Source organism: Pieris brassicae, chromosome 10 (assembly GCF_905147105.1).
Source record: "Pieris brassicae chromosome 10, ilPieBrab1.1, whole genome shotgun sequence".
NCBI classification, from domain to species: Eukaryota; Metazoa; Arthropoda; class Insecta; order Lepidoptera; family Pieridae; genus Pieris; species Pieris brassicae.
The window spans coordinates 9210843-9225900 of NC_059674.1; the positions used below are offsets into that span (position 1 = coordinate 9210843).

The window sequence follows — 15058 nt, forward strand, 5'->3', positions numbered from 1 at the left end:
TCTTCCTTCTTACAGTTACTTTGTTTATCTTAATGAGGTCTAAAAAAATACTATAAAAATCTGTAATCGCGTGCGCTGTGGAAACTATTTATGATACTCGTAGAAAAAAATACTATACATGTACTGTATTCAATATCTACAAAAAGAAAGTTTTAGCCATGGGCAATTGTATGCTGAACTATCCCGACTGGGAACTCTAAAGCATGAAATTATTTTGCTGCCACAAAAGATAACTACGTCTGTCTAATGTTGGTTATAGGGAAGTTCTAAGACACTGTTATTATTCCAATATAATTGATGTGTATGTGTATATGTGTAAAATCCATGGGCGGTATCACTTAACATAAGATGACCTGTTCGTTGCTCTATGAAAAAACAAATTTTTCATCTTATTGCCATATAAATGCCAGGAAGAATTATCAGTAATGTAATTATAAAAAAGATTTTAATCTACAAAGTAATAAAATGCAAACTGCAATTTTTATTCTAATTAGCATTAAAATTAAATTCAGGAATTTTCCTCAAATTTAATTTAACCTCATTGTCATAATCATGGTTAAAATTACGATCGCTTTGCCACAGTAATATGAATTTTATAAAGATTTAATAAAGCTGATTTTTAAATGATAACATCGTGTGCATTGAAATCGTGTCAAAAAAATCAGGTCATTGTTCGCGAGTGTCCGATAATAATGATGAATGAACCCGCGTCCTGTGTTGAGATTCCGTTGTGGTCTGATTGATGGCGATTTTGATGGGATTTCGTATCAAAATTTCACGCATGGACTTCGCTTATATTTAATTTTTAAACAATATGATAATTGTATTGTCTTTTGTTGAAATAGCTTTTATACATTAAGAAAAACACTTTTTGAACGGATTAAGCTATATATTATTATTAAAAACTTATAATTATTTACATAATTCTAAATGGTCACCGTGACCACGCACGCTGAAAAGCACGCGAAACGTCGGAAAAAATAAAATTTAGAATTATGTAAATAATTATAAGTTTTTAATAATAATACATATCTTTAATCCGTTTAAAAAGTGTTTTTCTTAATATGATAATGCTATGATTTTTACTATTGTTAAAATCATTGGCTAATATTTAAATTTCGCAGCTATAGACATTAGGATGCCAATATTTCCATATAGTATACAAACAGATATGACAAGAGACATTCTTGCTCCAGACAAAATTTTCGACAGTTGTTAGCTACTAACACCACACGAGTATGAAAATGTCACTTGACAAAGCCATGGTCATTTCCATACAAATTTATTAATTATTAGCAATGCCGCGCCGTTTCACTCACGTGGATACCGATCTAGTGGTAGTGGAAGGTCTAATAAGTCTGACTATATTTGTTAAAATAAAAGTGTTACTGTACTTAGTTTTTAATTATTTCCTTTCAGATTATTAGATACATACTTAGATTTCATGAACTAATCAATGTACATATTTTACTTTCATGAATCTAATACGATTTAAACATTAGTAACATCATTTACATAGAATCTACAGGTATTGGAAAATTCTTGAGTCCAGGAATTTTAGCTCGATTTTAATAAATTGTTAAAAATAAAATGGAAAGTAAAAAAGTTTCTTCTATAATGTAAGAGAAACTTCAGTGTCTTAGAACTTACGTATGGCACGGAAGATGATATGGAAAAAAGTTAAACAGTTAGACATTACTTAGAACTACGTCCGAATGAGGGACTTAAAACCACGCAGCCAGGTATAAATAAGTATAAAGTGGAAGTGGAGTGAAAAAATTAAAAAAATTGCGCGGAAAAATAGAAAATTTAAGAATACATTTCTTAGGATAGCAATTTTTTTTTCATTTAATTCGAACTTTTTTGATGTAACGTTATGGCGGTTGACATAACATTAACAGAATGCGTGCTGCAAATATCGTCAAAGAGTATGTAAGAAAAATGAATATCGTTTAAAACAAATGCTTTGATCGAAATTATTATATTGATAAAATACATATAAAATAATTACAGTCTCTAATTGTTTGTGGCATTAATCTTGAACATCCATGATTTTCACATGGCCGCCGCCATTTTACGTCGCCTGTTCCCATGTCGAAATACTAACAAAACTATTTATATGTATATCATAAAGCATTTTTAGTTAAATATACCAATTCGAAATCAATATTCATAGCTAAGACTGGACAACGTCTCTCGGGTCCGCTAGTACGATATAAAACCCGCTAACATACGCGCTGTACGTATTATAAATGCATTTTGAAATAAATTCACATTAGCGATAACGTGTGCAGTAGCAAGTTTGACAAATGATTCCGAATCTACCGCTGCATCTTCACACCGCGGGTTACCAGTAATTACATCCGGTCTGTATGGATATTTTGCTAACCTCTATAAACGAATGAATTATGAATATATTTTTACTGAGCTTTTTATTTCATATACTTATATATTCTGTTACGGTAGTCTTGATTCTCAGTGAAATTATGTTAACGAAGACTTTGCTCCTTCTTCTTCTCCGTAACACTCTTGATAGAGAGGTTGTGATCGCTGTGTGGTAGTACAATTAGAAGGGGCAGATGTGATGCACTCCACGACGTTTCACCATCGTTGCCTATTAGAGGTCATCGAAACTGTTACCACTAGGCTACCACTGCTACCACTGAGCTTTTCTCCTGTACGTATTACAATAGAATATTTAACGTATACTTCGAATCTGTTATTTCTCATGTAATTTATTTTGATGAACCTTCTTTTTCTGTTAACCATTTCTCAGTAAGTGTTTAACTGATATGTTTTTATATCGTCAGGTTAAAAATACATTATTTTCGATTTACGAAAATGGCTGATAGTAGTGAAATACATAATGCACGGTGCCTCGAGAGAACCGAAAAGTCTCCAGAAATAGGCGATAGTAAGCAGGACTGATGGCAAAAGTCGGGATCGATCGCTTACTCGTTTGTCTGACCAAGTTAAGAAAACTATGGGTCTGAACTTCCCTAATGCCACACACGCTACGGAGTGGTGAGTAGGCAGTAAGTCGATGTTTCCCTTAGAGCTCTTCAAGACCTTTAGTGGAAGTAGGAAGCTTTAAAAATAGAAGGGAACGAAATAATAATTTTAAAAAAAATGCTTAACTGAAAATGGGTCCAACTCAGCTTTAAGATGCTGTACAAGCAACTCTGATTGTGTGGCCAGAATCAAAGTCAATCTTCTTCTTCTTTTAGTACCTCGCCATTACTGGAGGTTGGCCGTCAGTCTCTTACAGCGTGTCATGTCCTCTGCCAGATTCAGCAACTCTTCACTCCCTAACGTTGCGAAGCCATGATGTCTTCCTTTTACCAAGACGCCGTTAACCCTGGATTATATCCATTATCATTAATTGAAGGAGGTTGTAGCGGCCATAGTGCAACCTTCTGGATCCAGGTTATACGAAGCATGCGACGATAGCAACACATCTCCAAATGCTTCTACGCGCCGGCGGGTATCTTCTCCAATTGTCCAAGCTTCACAGAATAATTGGTCAAAGGATAACTCGAAGTTGAAGTGACGACAGCACAAAACTTACTTTATTTTGTTGAAAGATCTATCTTATGGTGAATATGATTATATATCATACACATGTACAACAGATTTTTAATGGTGTAAAATGCTATGCTAATTGAAATGCTTAGGAGAGCCTGTGTCTTCCTAATTATCTCTGACCGTTAAGGTAAACAGTCAAATAAATATATAAAAGATGTGGTTGTCCAATCAAATTGGAATGGAGAGCGCAAAATGTTTTTTTTGTTTTACATACTCACTTGGCCACATAAATGGACCTGCCAAGAATGAAAAAACATTCTTAGAACTTTACTCAGATTTATCTATATTTTAGAAAATTTACAAATGACGTTGCAATATCTGATTTGATCACATAGTCACATTATGTTTCAATATCTTAAACTTCCAGTTCCTTGCGATTTTTTATACAACAGATAGAAATAGACAGGAGTCTTCCCTGATGTTAAGTGATGCCGCCCATGAACACGCACTCTGCACATTGCCCGCCTTCGAAGAATTGGAACTATCTGTTTTAAAGGTCTTTCTTTAGTCGAATTTGGTGTGTCGAGTCGAGTCGAGTACACTGACTTGACACTAAAACAAGGCGAATGAAGAGTGGCGAAGAGATTCATGTCAGTTCTACTTGCCCATGACGCCTTTAATTGGAGAACTGGTACTCAATTTAGATCCTTCCTTATTTTATAGACGTTCATAACTTACCAATATGATTTTTAATAGAACAGGAGGAAACCGGGCAGGGGGCTCAACTGATGTTAAGTGATACCACCCATGGACACTCTCAATACCAAGTGGCTCGCGAGTGCGCTGCTGATCTTTTAAGAATTGTAAATAAATGTTGATTTGATAGAAAAACCCATGTGATTGTGACCCATTATATAAATACTATAAAAATAATAATAAACTCAATTTGGATTGTAAAACGTAATAATTAGTTTTTCCTTAAATTGCAACCCAGAATAAAGCAGTTAGCAAGACAAGTACAGCAATTAAAAGAAATAAAATTGAGTGTTTCCACTTTTTATTGAACATAAAGTTCTTGAGACAAATTCATAAATGACTAATTTATATTGTTTCTTCTTAAGTAATTATACCAAATATTGAGATTTTGATAGGGTTACTACAAGTCATGAATTTATAGGATAATTTAAATTACAATAATGAATTGCATATACGAGAAGACTTTTAATTTGAATAGCAGTAGAATGTGAAATAAATAGTTGCAATATTCGTAAATATATCTCTATAATAATTTAGTTATATACTGCATTGTATGTTATAACACCATGCGCCTAGTTTACTTTAGTATAGTAATTTTTTGTTTTACGTACGTGGCCTAACATATAATTTTTCAAATCAATGTATACAAACTATTATGAGAAGTAAGTATGGTGTTTCTTCTACATATGAAACTACCTTTTAGAAGATGTTAACTTGTAATTTTTACTTCCGAAAGTGCCTAGTACCTAAAAAATAAATTTGTTCAAATTACAATTACTTTTATACAAATTGTTGTTATTGTACAATGTCTTCAAAAATTGTTCTTATTTGAACCATAAAACATATGTCAATTAAAGAACTGCCGCCACACACTCTTTTCTATACATTATCTATACATGTTAACAACACATTCTTTTTTATTATGTTTTTTTTCTATAATATATTGCCACACAAAAACTTAATGAAAATAATCTTCGCAAATATTAATTTCGGGACCACCCTACTCTTCATAATATGAACAATGAATTGGCCAGTAATGAGAACGATCGATTACATTTCATGAAAATATCTCGAATCATTTACAGCTAACAAAGTGCAATTAACGCTGTAATGAGTCGCATTTTGGCCTTTATTTTAACCGCGTTTTAACTTTATAACTTTTACCAAATTAGTCTAATATGAATTGTAATAGTGTTTGTTAGATGTTTTACTAGCCCGTATTAAGACTATAAGTTTGACAAAAATCATATTATGTTATTATTAACATTATGTTAATATGATTCTAAATGATTGAAAATAAATTATGTAATTATTTACCAATCAACTTGTTAATGATAGACCTCATACTCGTAGCTAATCAGTTACCAATAAAACCTGTAACACGTGGGGTATCAGGTTCGATTCCTGTACGTTGGAAAGGTTATAATTGATTTTGTAAGAGGTTTTAATCTTTCATGCAGTAATTTATTTAAAAAAGAAACTGATTTTTAATAAATCAAAGGTCTCATAAAATTAAGCAAACTTATCTTTAAATAATATTGTTACTTACTTGACTAAATTTCCATCCCTAGATCGGGTTGAAGGCGTCCACAGTGAATCTCCATAGCGTTCGGTCTTGAGCCTCGTATTTAATTAAAGTAGCTACAAATCTTTTTCGGCTCTTTTTGCGCCATCTGCCAGGTTTGCTTGGCACGCTTACGCTTTCCTTATGGGTTCCAATTAAGCGCCTACTTAGGGATATAATCGGAATCTCTTCGGAGTTTATGGCCTATCCATTTCCACATGCGTCGCTTGATCTGCTGGTTAATCGGGGATTCATCGGCAGCGCTCCCAAATATTTGTAGCAAAAAAACTCAGTGTTCTCATTTCTTTTCGCGATTTATGTAGTACATAATATCATGTGTACCAAAACAAGGGCAATAAAGAGATCTATTTCTGTCTAATGAATGTGAATTGCAACGAATTAGATTATGATTAGAATAACGTAAGGTCAGGCGATGCGCAGGCGCCGGCGGGTGTCATTGTTCACTGTAATTATGCCATCAGCCGCCTCGGATTAATTGTTAGGATACGCTAACACTGGACCAGATGCCCAGAAATCCCTTTATAGAAACGTGGTAATAGAAGCATTTGCTGAGTGGTAGGCTAGTGGTAGCTCGGTGTTTTCGGAGGCATGTTAAGTTTCAAAGGACTCCTTGTGAGAGCTACTCATCACCCGGACCACTAAAGTATATAGGAGCAAAAACTCGTTTAGAATATTTTTTTTTACATCGCCTATCTTGACCACTTAAACTCCTCGAATCCAAGAAGGGCTCGCTTCAGCAATGGCTGACAGCGGTTTTTGCAGCACTCTAAGACATTTATATTCAGACCAAATAATAGTTTAAAAAAGAAGTTCTTCTACTGCTAGGTATTCGTTTCCAACACAGCATTATGTTCTCCTTCCACTAGATGGACAGATAACCTGGAGATGACTAGAGGGTGGATGCCGCACTGGAAATGGGAAAAGTCTATGTGTGGATAAGTGGAAGTCGACAGGCTGAAACGAAAGACGTCGAACTAATTTTAAAAGGTTTTTACATTATATTTAAATTGCACCGAAACGGTACTTTTAGACATACGTTTTTGCATTAGCTACATGTAAGTAGCTAATGCAAAAACGTAAATTTAATTTAAACAATCATGATGTGTGTATGAGTAGTTTCATAATCTTTATATATAATTATACTGTACGTGGGAATGAACTCTTCTTAAACGGCTGGACCGATTTAATTTTTTTTTGTATGCATTTGGGTGGCGTCCTGGATGGTTTAGATTCAATAATGGCACTTCAGTTAGTATCTAGGCTATTTATAAAAGCAAATAAACAGCTGGAATATATACGTAGATAAATCTTCTGTGCATGTGTTCGTAATTAAAGTCCTAAACGGATGGAAAAATTTTGATGAAATTTTTCGTGTGTTCAAGTGGAGTTGAGAAGGGTCAGGACAACGTCTGTCGTTGAGATATCGCGTCGAGCCGTCCTAGCGACAACAGTGTTTACTTGCGCTCCGCGTTCTAATAAAATCCCTTGAGGGCTTCTACGGTGTTGGAGATCAGCGAAGGGTTTCATAGGATTCGCACTGGTGTGCTGAGTCTTGTGATAATTGTTTGAGTTTATATATTAAATATTTATTTTAATATGTAAAGAACAAGAAGTGTGGGAAATTGACCCGGTGTTTTTGTGTGTTTTGTGTCGTTTTTGTCGCGACGACATATTAGTTCTCGGTGGTTTCCTTGTGTATTGGGTTGCCACGTATATGTGAGTACTTTTTATCTTAAAATCGGCTCACGGAAGTGGCCAAAAATATTTTTACAAAATATTTTAATATCTGGAAGTGGTTGTACAACCAATTTGTTTCGGAGGGAGGTCTGAGAACCTGGAGAATAGAACCACTGTCTTCGTCTGCATTAGGCGGTTTGAGTGGTGGGAAGATATCTGTGATCGGATCAAGAAGAGAGGAGATATTGATGTTAGCATCTTTTATGATCAGTGTATAATATACAATACTGACGTCATCTTGTTGTTGAAAAGTTTGGTGCCAAGTGCGGGATATCGCCGTGAAGCGTCGGTCGACGGACATCTGGTGTGAAGTGGATTGGGACAATAGTCTTAGTTTTAATTTATTTGATAATTTGAATTTAAGTTAGAATTAAGATTGTGTTTTGTGTATTTGTCTAGTCATTTATATATATATATATATATATATTTATTTAGTTATTTATATGTTCAGGCAGAGTTGGGGGTAGAGTCTACGGTAGTTTTTCGACTCTACCGTAGAGTTTTTGGTAGAGTCGGAGGTAGAGTTGGTGGTAGAGTCATCGACTCTACCGTAGAGTTGGAGGTAGAGTTGGTGGTAGAGGCTGGCTGTCATGAAAAAAAGCAGGGAAAAGCCTCTGCTGTCCTCGGACAGCGAGGGCGAAGATGAGGTCAGGGTCCGCTCAAATTTAAGGAAGCGGGCCTTTTTAAAAAACCCAATTAGAGGTGGAGACGAGGACGTGTCTCCTCCTCCTAAGGGTAAGCCGCCGAAGAAAGCGGCCTCCCACAAGGAAGGACTAGAGGAGGCAGAGAGAGAGTTGCGTGCTCTTGAGGCGAGCTCTCTCCCTGGTGAGAAAAAAAGTGTAGGTGGGGGCCATCCGCAAGGTGGGGCCTCCTCAAGTGCAGCTGTGGCCCCGAATGGGCCCCCGTCTTCGTGGGAAGACTATGAGGATGATGTGGTCCTCCTGGGGGTGCCGCAAATCAAGGAGAGATCGGTTGCTCGGGTTCGCCGCATCATAGAGATTGCGACGAAGTCGGGTAACCTCAAGGGCACCTTCATCCGCGACCTGAAGGTTGCGGCTAGGGAAATCGGCGAGATGGTGGAGGATCTCGCCGATAGATGCCTGAAAGGGGAAGAGGGTAGGCGCCTCCAGAGGGCCAATAATCTCCTGAGGGCCCAAGTTAAAGACCTAGGCCTTGAGCTGGCGGCTCTCAGAAGAGAATTCAATGAGCGCACTGCGCACTTTGCGCAGTCGAAGGAAAACCCTGTTCCCAACCCGGCGGAGAGCTCCTTCACACCGGATGCCCTCCGTCAATTGACGGAGGGCCTTTTAGACGGGGTGAGGGAGAGCCTGATGGGGGAGCTGATGAGGGCTGTGGGTGGCATGCTCGATGCCAAGATAGCGGGGATCGGGGACAGGCTCCTCCCTGAGCCTGTGATGCGTCCGCCTCTGGCATCAGCCCGCGGCCCCCAGGGGGCTCAGGTGGCTTCAGATCAGTCGGGGCCCCGGGGCAGGAGAGCCCCTGAGGGTCTCGCAGGGGTCGAGGCCCACGGGGTCTCAAACGTCTCGGGGCCCAAGGGCCCCGGAAGAAATATTCCGGCTATGGAGAAATCGGCTGGAGGGGTCTCTCTAGAGAAGCCTCCAGTGGGTGGAAGCTGGGCGACAGTGGCCGGGAAAAAGAAAAAGAAGAGTAAGGGGAAGAAGCCGGAAAGTCTTCCCGCTGTACCCGCTCTTACTGCTCAGGGTGGTATAGGTCCTCTGGCGGGGCAGTCGGTGGTTGCGCAGAAGTCTGTTGGGGTGCGGAAGTCTTCCCTTGCTCCGCCGACAACTGCTGCAGTGGTTATCACACTGCTGCAGGGGGCGGTGGAGCGGGGAGTCACCTACGCCGCTGCTTTATCCAAGGCCAGGCAGGCTATCAGTCTGCCTGACTTGGGCATAGAGCGTGTTGGTATCCGGGTGACAGCGACCGGAGCTCGGATGCTGGAGGTGCCTGGAGAAGGCAGGGAGGAGAAAGCCAACCGCCTAGCGGAAAGATTGAGAGAGGTGCTGTCGGAGGAGGCCTTGGTGGGGAGGCCCGTCAAGTGTGCGGACCTCCGCATCAGAGACCTTGATGACAGTGTCACTGAGAGGGACGTGATAGAGGCGGTGGCTGCCATGGGGGGGTGCCCAGTGACCGCCATTAAACCAGGGAGGATATTGCGGCGTGGGGAGCAGGGAATGGGGGAGATGTTCCTCCTATGCCCGGTTGCCTCCGCCAATAAGGTAAAGAACGGGAGGCTCCTCATTGGGTGGAGTTCCTGCCGGGTGGAAATCCGGGAGGACCGTCCATTGAGGTGCTATAAGTGCCAAAAGCTGGGTCACGTACGTGCGACATGTGACTCAGTGGTGGACCTGGTGGAGGTTTGCCACCGGTGTGGGACTGCGGGCCATAAGGCCAATGAATGCAGCTCAAAAGAGTTGCATTGTGTGGTTTGTTCAGAGGCTGGGAAGCCGGCGGACCACAAAATGGCAGGTAGGGCCTGCAACCCTCCAAGGCTCAGGAGGGCCCCGTATGCCCTTAAAGCGTCCAGCACGGTGGTAAGGAACACTCCCATGGAGGTTGGTCTGGAGCTGTCAAACAAATAAAATGGTTGACAGCGACACTAGCCTCTTACAAGGGAATTTAAGACGCTCCGCTGCGGCTCAGGACTTGTTCCTGCAGTCGATGGCGGAGTGGGGTGTGATGGCTGCCGTCGTCACTGAGCCTTATTATGTGTCGCGGCAGAACTCGTGGGTGGGGGACCTTCAAGGTGATGCGGCTGTGATTGCTCAGCCGCATGGACCTCCTCTCTCTCTAAGAGAGAGAGGTTCCGGGTTTGTTCTTGCTGATTGGGGGGACTGGACGCTTGTTGGAGCGTATTTTTCCCCCAATCAGCGTCTAAGCCATTTCGAGGATTTCCTTGACGCCATGGGCTTGGCCGTACAGAGGGCACTTCCGCGCCCCCTTATCCTCATGGGAGACCTAAATGCGAGGTCTCCCACTTGGGGTGACAGGGTGTCGTGTCGGAGGGGCCCGGTTCTGGAGGAGTGGGCGGCGGAGTTGGGCCTCGTTTTCCTAAATGAGGGAACGGAGCCCACCTGCGTCCGCCCGCAGGGCAGTTCAAGGGTCGATGTGACCCTTGCTTCTGCGGCGGCGGCCCGAGTTACGACGGCGTGGAGCGTTCTGGACGAAGTGGAGACCCTATCGGATCACCGATATATCCGGTTGTGGGTCTCTACTTCGATGAGGTGGGGAGTGCGGGGCCAGACTCCCCAGAGTCGGAAGAGCTTCCCCCGCTGGTCGGTACGTCGACTGGACCGCCAGATTGCGGAGGAGATGGCCATTATAGAGGGATGGTGTGCGCCCACTAGTGTTGTGGATGTGGATGAAGGAGCTGGCGAACTGGGTCTGAGTCTCCGAAGGGTGTCGAATGCGGCAATGCCCAAATGGAGGCCGCCGAAGGGGAGGAGAGTGGTCTACTGGTGGACGTCGGAGATTGGCAATCTCCGTGGCGCATGTAGCGAGGCCAGAAGGGCCTACTACAGGAGTCAGAGGAGGAGGAGAGATGGTCCCGATGTCACGGAGGGCCTTCGCTCTATCTATAATGATCGCAAGAGGGCTCTCCGGGGCGCTATCTGTGAGGCAAAGGAAAGGGCCCATCAGGAGGTACTCCGGGGACTGGATGATGATCCGTGGGGGCGCCCCTACCGATCAGCTCGTAAAAGGCTGAAAGGTGCGGGAATGCCTCTTGTGGAGAGTCTGGAGCCGGCCTTTCTGGACAGAGTGGTGGCGGACCTGTTTCCTTTGCCTCCCGACATTGTCCCTCCGTGTATGGCGGCGACTGTAGTGGAAGCGGCCGGAGAGATGGCTCCGGAAGTCTCTGACATAGAGATGGAGGCTATCTTGACCCGTCTCAAGGCCCGCAAGAAAGCTCCTGGCCCGGATGGTGTACATGCGCGTGTCCTGGCAGTAGTCCTCCCTCATATGGAGGTCTCCGTCCGGGAGCTGTACACTGCATGCTTACGCAGTGGACGGTTCCCGGTGGCTTGGAAGACGGGACGACTGTGTCTAGTGCGTAAGGAGGGGCGCTCGGCAGACAGTTCGGCGGCTTACCGCCCTATCGTCCTCTTGGATGAGGCGGGCAAGGCGCTGGAGTGGGTTGTGGCGTCTCGATTGTGCCGGCACCTCTCTGCTGAGGGGCCAGATCTGAGCGAGGCGCAGTACGGCTTCCGAGCGGGACGGTCGACGCTTGATGCTCTTTGGGACCTGAGGTCCCACACAAGTGGGGTGGTGGACGGGGGGGGGAGGGCATTGGCAGTATCGTTAGATATTGCGAATGCCTTCAATAGTCTCCCTTTTGGTGTGGTCAGAGAGGCACTTGAGTTTTTCGAGGTCCCACTGTATCTGCGCCAAATAGTGGGGGACTATTTTGCGGAAAGATGGATCGTGTACTCCAACATGGAGGGCACGATCTCCTACCACCCTGTGCGGTGTGGGGTTCCTCAAGGCTCAGTCCTTGGGCCGCTTCTGTGGGACATGGCCTACGATTGGGTGTTGAGGGGCGCGCTTCTTCCGGGATTGCGCGTCTTCTGCTATGCAGACGACACCCTCGTAGTGGCCAACGGGGCAAGTTATGGGGAGGTGGCTCGACTCGCAACGGTCGGCACCTCTCTTGTTGTGAGACGGATAAGGGCCCTGGGCCTTAGGGTGTCTCTTGAAAAAACGGACGCCCTATTGTTCCATGGCCCTAGGAATGGTCCACCTCCTGGGGCGGTCTTGATGGTGGAAGGAGTGGGGGTTCCGGTGGCGTCCAAGATGAAGTACCTTGGTCTCGTCTTGGATGGCCGCTGGAACTTCGAGGCCCACTTTGAAGCTCTCGGGGGGAAGGTTGTAGGGGCGGCGGGGGCGCTTGCAAGGCTATTGCCGAATATTGGGGGCCCTAAGCAGAGTGTGCGGAGGCTGTACTGCGGAATCATACGCAGTATGGCATTGTATGGGGCCCCTGTATGGGATGATAGGCTGAGGGCGAGGAACCGCACCCTACTCAGGAGGCCACAGCGAGTGATGGCGGTTCGGGCGGCTCGATGCTACCGGACCGTCTCGTTCGAGGCGGCGTGCCTGTTGGCGGGGACTCCCCCCTGGGAGTTAGAGGCGTTGGCCCTAGGCGACCTGTATCGTCTCAAGTGTGAGACTAGGGCAGGTGGCCGATGGGCTGAACTGGTCGGACCGGCAAGGAGGCAAGCCAGGGAGGCCACCTTTAATAGATGGGCCCATGATCTGGCTATGCCTAGGGCGGGAGTACGCACCGTGGAGGCGATTCGCCCATGCCTACGGGAATGGGTGAATCGCCCGAGTGGAGCCGTGTCCTTTCGGATGGCGCAGATACTGTCTGGGCATGGGTGCTTTGGGCGGTATCTGCACAGGGTGGCGAGGCGGGAAACCCTTCCCATCTGCCACCATTGTGGTGCCCCAGAGGACACGGCGGAGCACACCCTGGCCGATTGTGCCACTTGGTCGAGGCAACGCCATGACCTAGTGTCGGTCGTCGGGACGGACCTCTCGCTACCGAGCGTTGTTGCAGCAATGCTTGGTAGCCAAGAGGCATGGCGTGCGGTGGCCTTCTTCTGTGAGCATGTCCTGCTGCAGAAGGAGGCTGCCGAGCGTCAGCGGGAGGTGCGTGGCGATGGCCGAAGGGGTTGTGCTCGGCGGCGGCGAGGCGGGGGTGCGGGGGCAAGACGCGAGGAGCGTTTGCCCAACAGTATCCCCCTGCGCCGTCGCTGAGTCCGTATGCAGTCATATTCGCCTGAGTTCCCTGGGTTGAATGCCTAGTGCGACCCCCGGGGGACTCAATGCGGTGCCAGACGTCATTCATTCAGAATGAATGTGTCCGGCATAGCAGGCGATATGGAGGGCTCAGGAGGAAATTTTAGTGGGTCGGGTTTCTCCCCTCTGATTAGCAGAGGGATAAGAGTTAACCATCCCCACAGTCCCCGCGATAGCGACTGCATGCGCTCGCGGGCCTGCAGCTGTGCATTTTTACCTCCTTCATAAAAAAAAAAAAAAAAAAAAAAAAAAAAAAAAACGTCTGTCGTAAAGTTTTAGTGAGAGTCTACCTTTAACTTCTCAGAAGTAAATTGAAATAATGTTATGATGTTGACGACCCCTTGGCAAATTGCAGAACTCGACACAGTTTAAATGTTTTCAACTACATATAGAAAAGACACATTTTGTTGTTTAAATTTTTTTATAATTATTTTTTCGAAAAACTATGCCAAATTGTCATTAAAAAATCAGTGGCGCTACAACCTTGGGTTTAGGCTTCAGATTTCTGTATCCGTTTCATGACCATTTGTCTAATAGGCAAGTAGGTGATCAGCCTCCTGGTCACCCGCCGTCGACTTTTTAGTCTAAGGCAAGTCGATTTCCTGACGATGTTTTCCTTCAACATCCAAAATTATTCAAAACATTCAAAGAAACTTGTCTTTATATACCGAGGGATCCAACATGGCTGTTGGTCCCTGCATACTCCACCACGACGTATACAAAAAGTTGTTACGCCATGGCTATAAAACTGTTTAATCACCTTCCTAGAAGTTATAGATCACTGCCGTGTAATTCTTTCAAGTGGATCGTGGTTAAAATTTTAAAGGCAAAGTGGACCTTGTGGATTTGGACCATAGATTTGACATTATTTTATGTTCTTAATAAGACATTGTAAAAATTTATTTGCATGCATATTTATAATTGCGGATATTTGTAATTGATCGATCTAACCACTGTACCACACATCTTGGCAAATAAACGATTATTATTATTATTCACCGTTCCAGTGAATGTATACATAGAAAATCCATCGGTGCACAGCTGGCGTCGAACCCACTAGTCACCCAGTTGCTTGCTGAACCCACTAGACCAACACTGCCGAATTGACTTTTACAGGTATAAATAAAAAATTTCAAGTCCGTTTGCACTCCAATAGGACATGATTTTGGCATATGCAATCATAATATATTGAATTAATAAGTTGTAAGCCGAACCTATGTAGGTACTCCAGGTTTATTCAACTTGCTGATAGTGAGGCAAGTGTTGGTGATCCAGGTTGATGATGCAAGTCTTCAACTGGCAGAAATCATTCAAAGATAACAATGTAATAAAACTTATTGACCAACCAACACTGATCAGATGTCTTGACTTCTCAAGGGTCCTCAATTTGTAAATAAGTAAATTATGATGCCAAGGTTAAGTAACTCTCAGTTGAGGGGGTCAACTTTTATTATAGGGGTCCGAATCGGGCCCGTATCATTAATCGTCTTTAAATAAATGTCTTTGTTTTAAGTTTATTACTTAATTTGATCATACTTAGGCTAATGAAACGAAGACCAAAATAGAGAATCGCGCATTATATATTAGGTATATAGGAAGAGCGACTTTCGTCTGTTATTTTGTTTTTTACACAAG

At 43.8% G+C, this 15058-nt stretch overlaps 1 protein-coding gene across 1 annotated transcript in view; it reads left to right on the forward strand.

Annotated features, from left to right (window-relative positions):
* The first annotated feature begins 8193 nt into the window (after nt 1-8193).
* Nucleotides 8194-15058, forward strand: part of LOC123715086 — a 46635-nt gene continuing 39770 nt past the window's right edge. Inside the window, exon 1 of the mRNA XM_045669904.1 lies at nt 8194-9843. Coding sequence (XP_045525860.1) covers nt 8194-9843 — 1650 coding nt within the window. The remainder of the gene's footprint in view (nt 9844-15058) is intronic.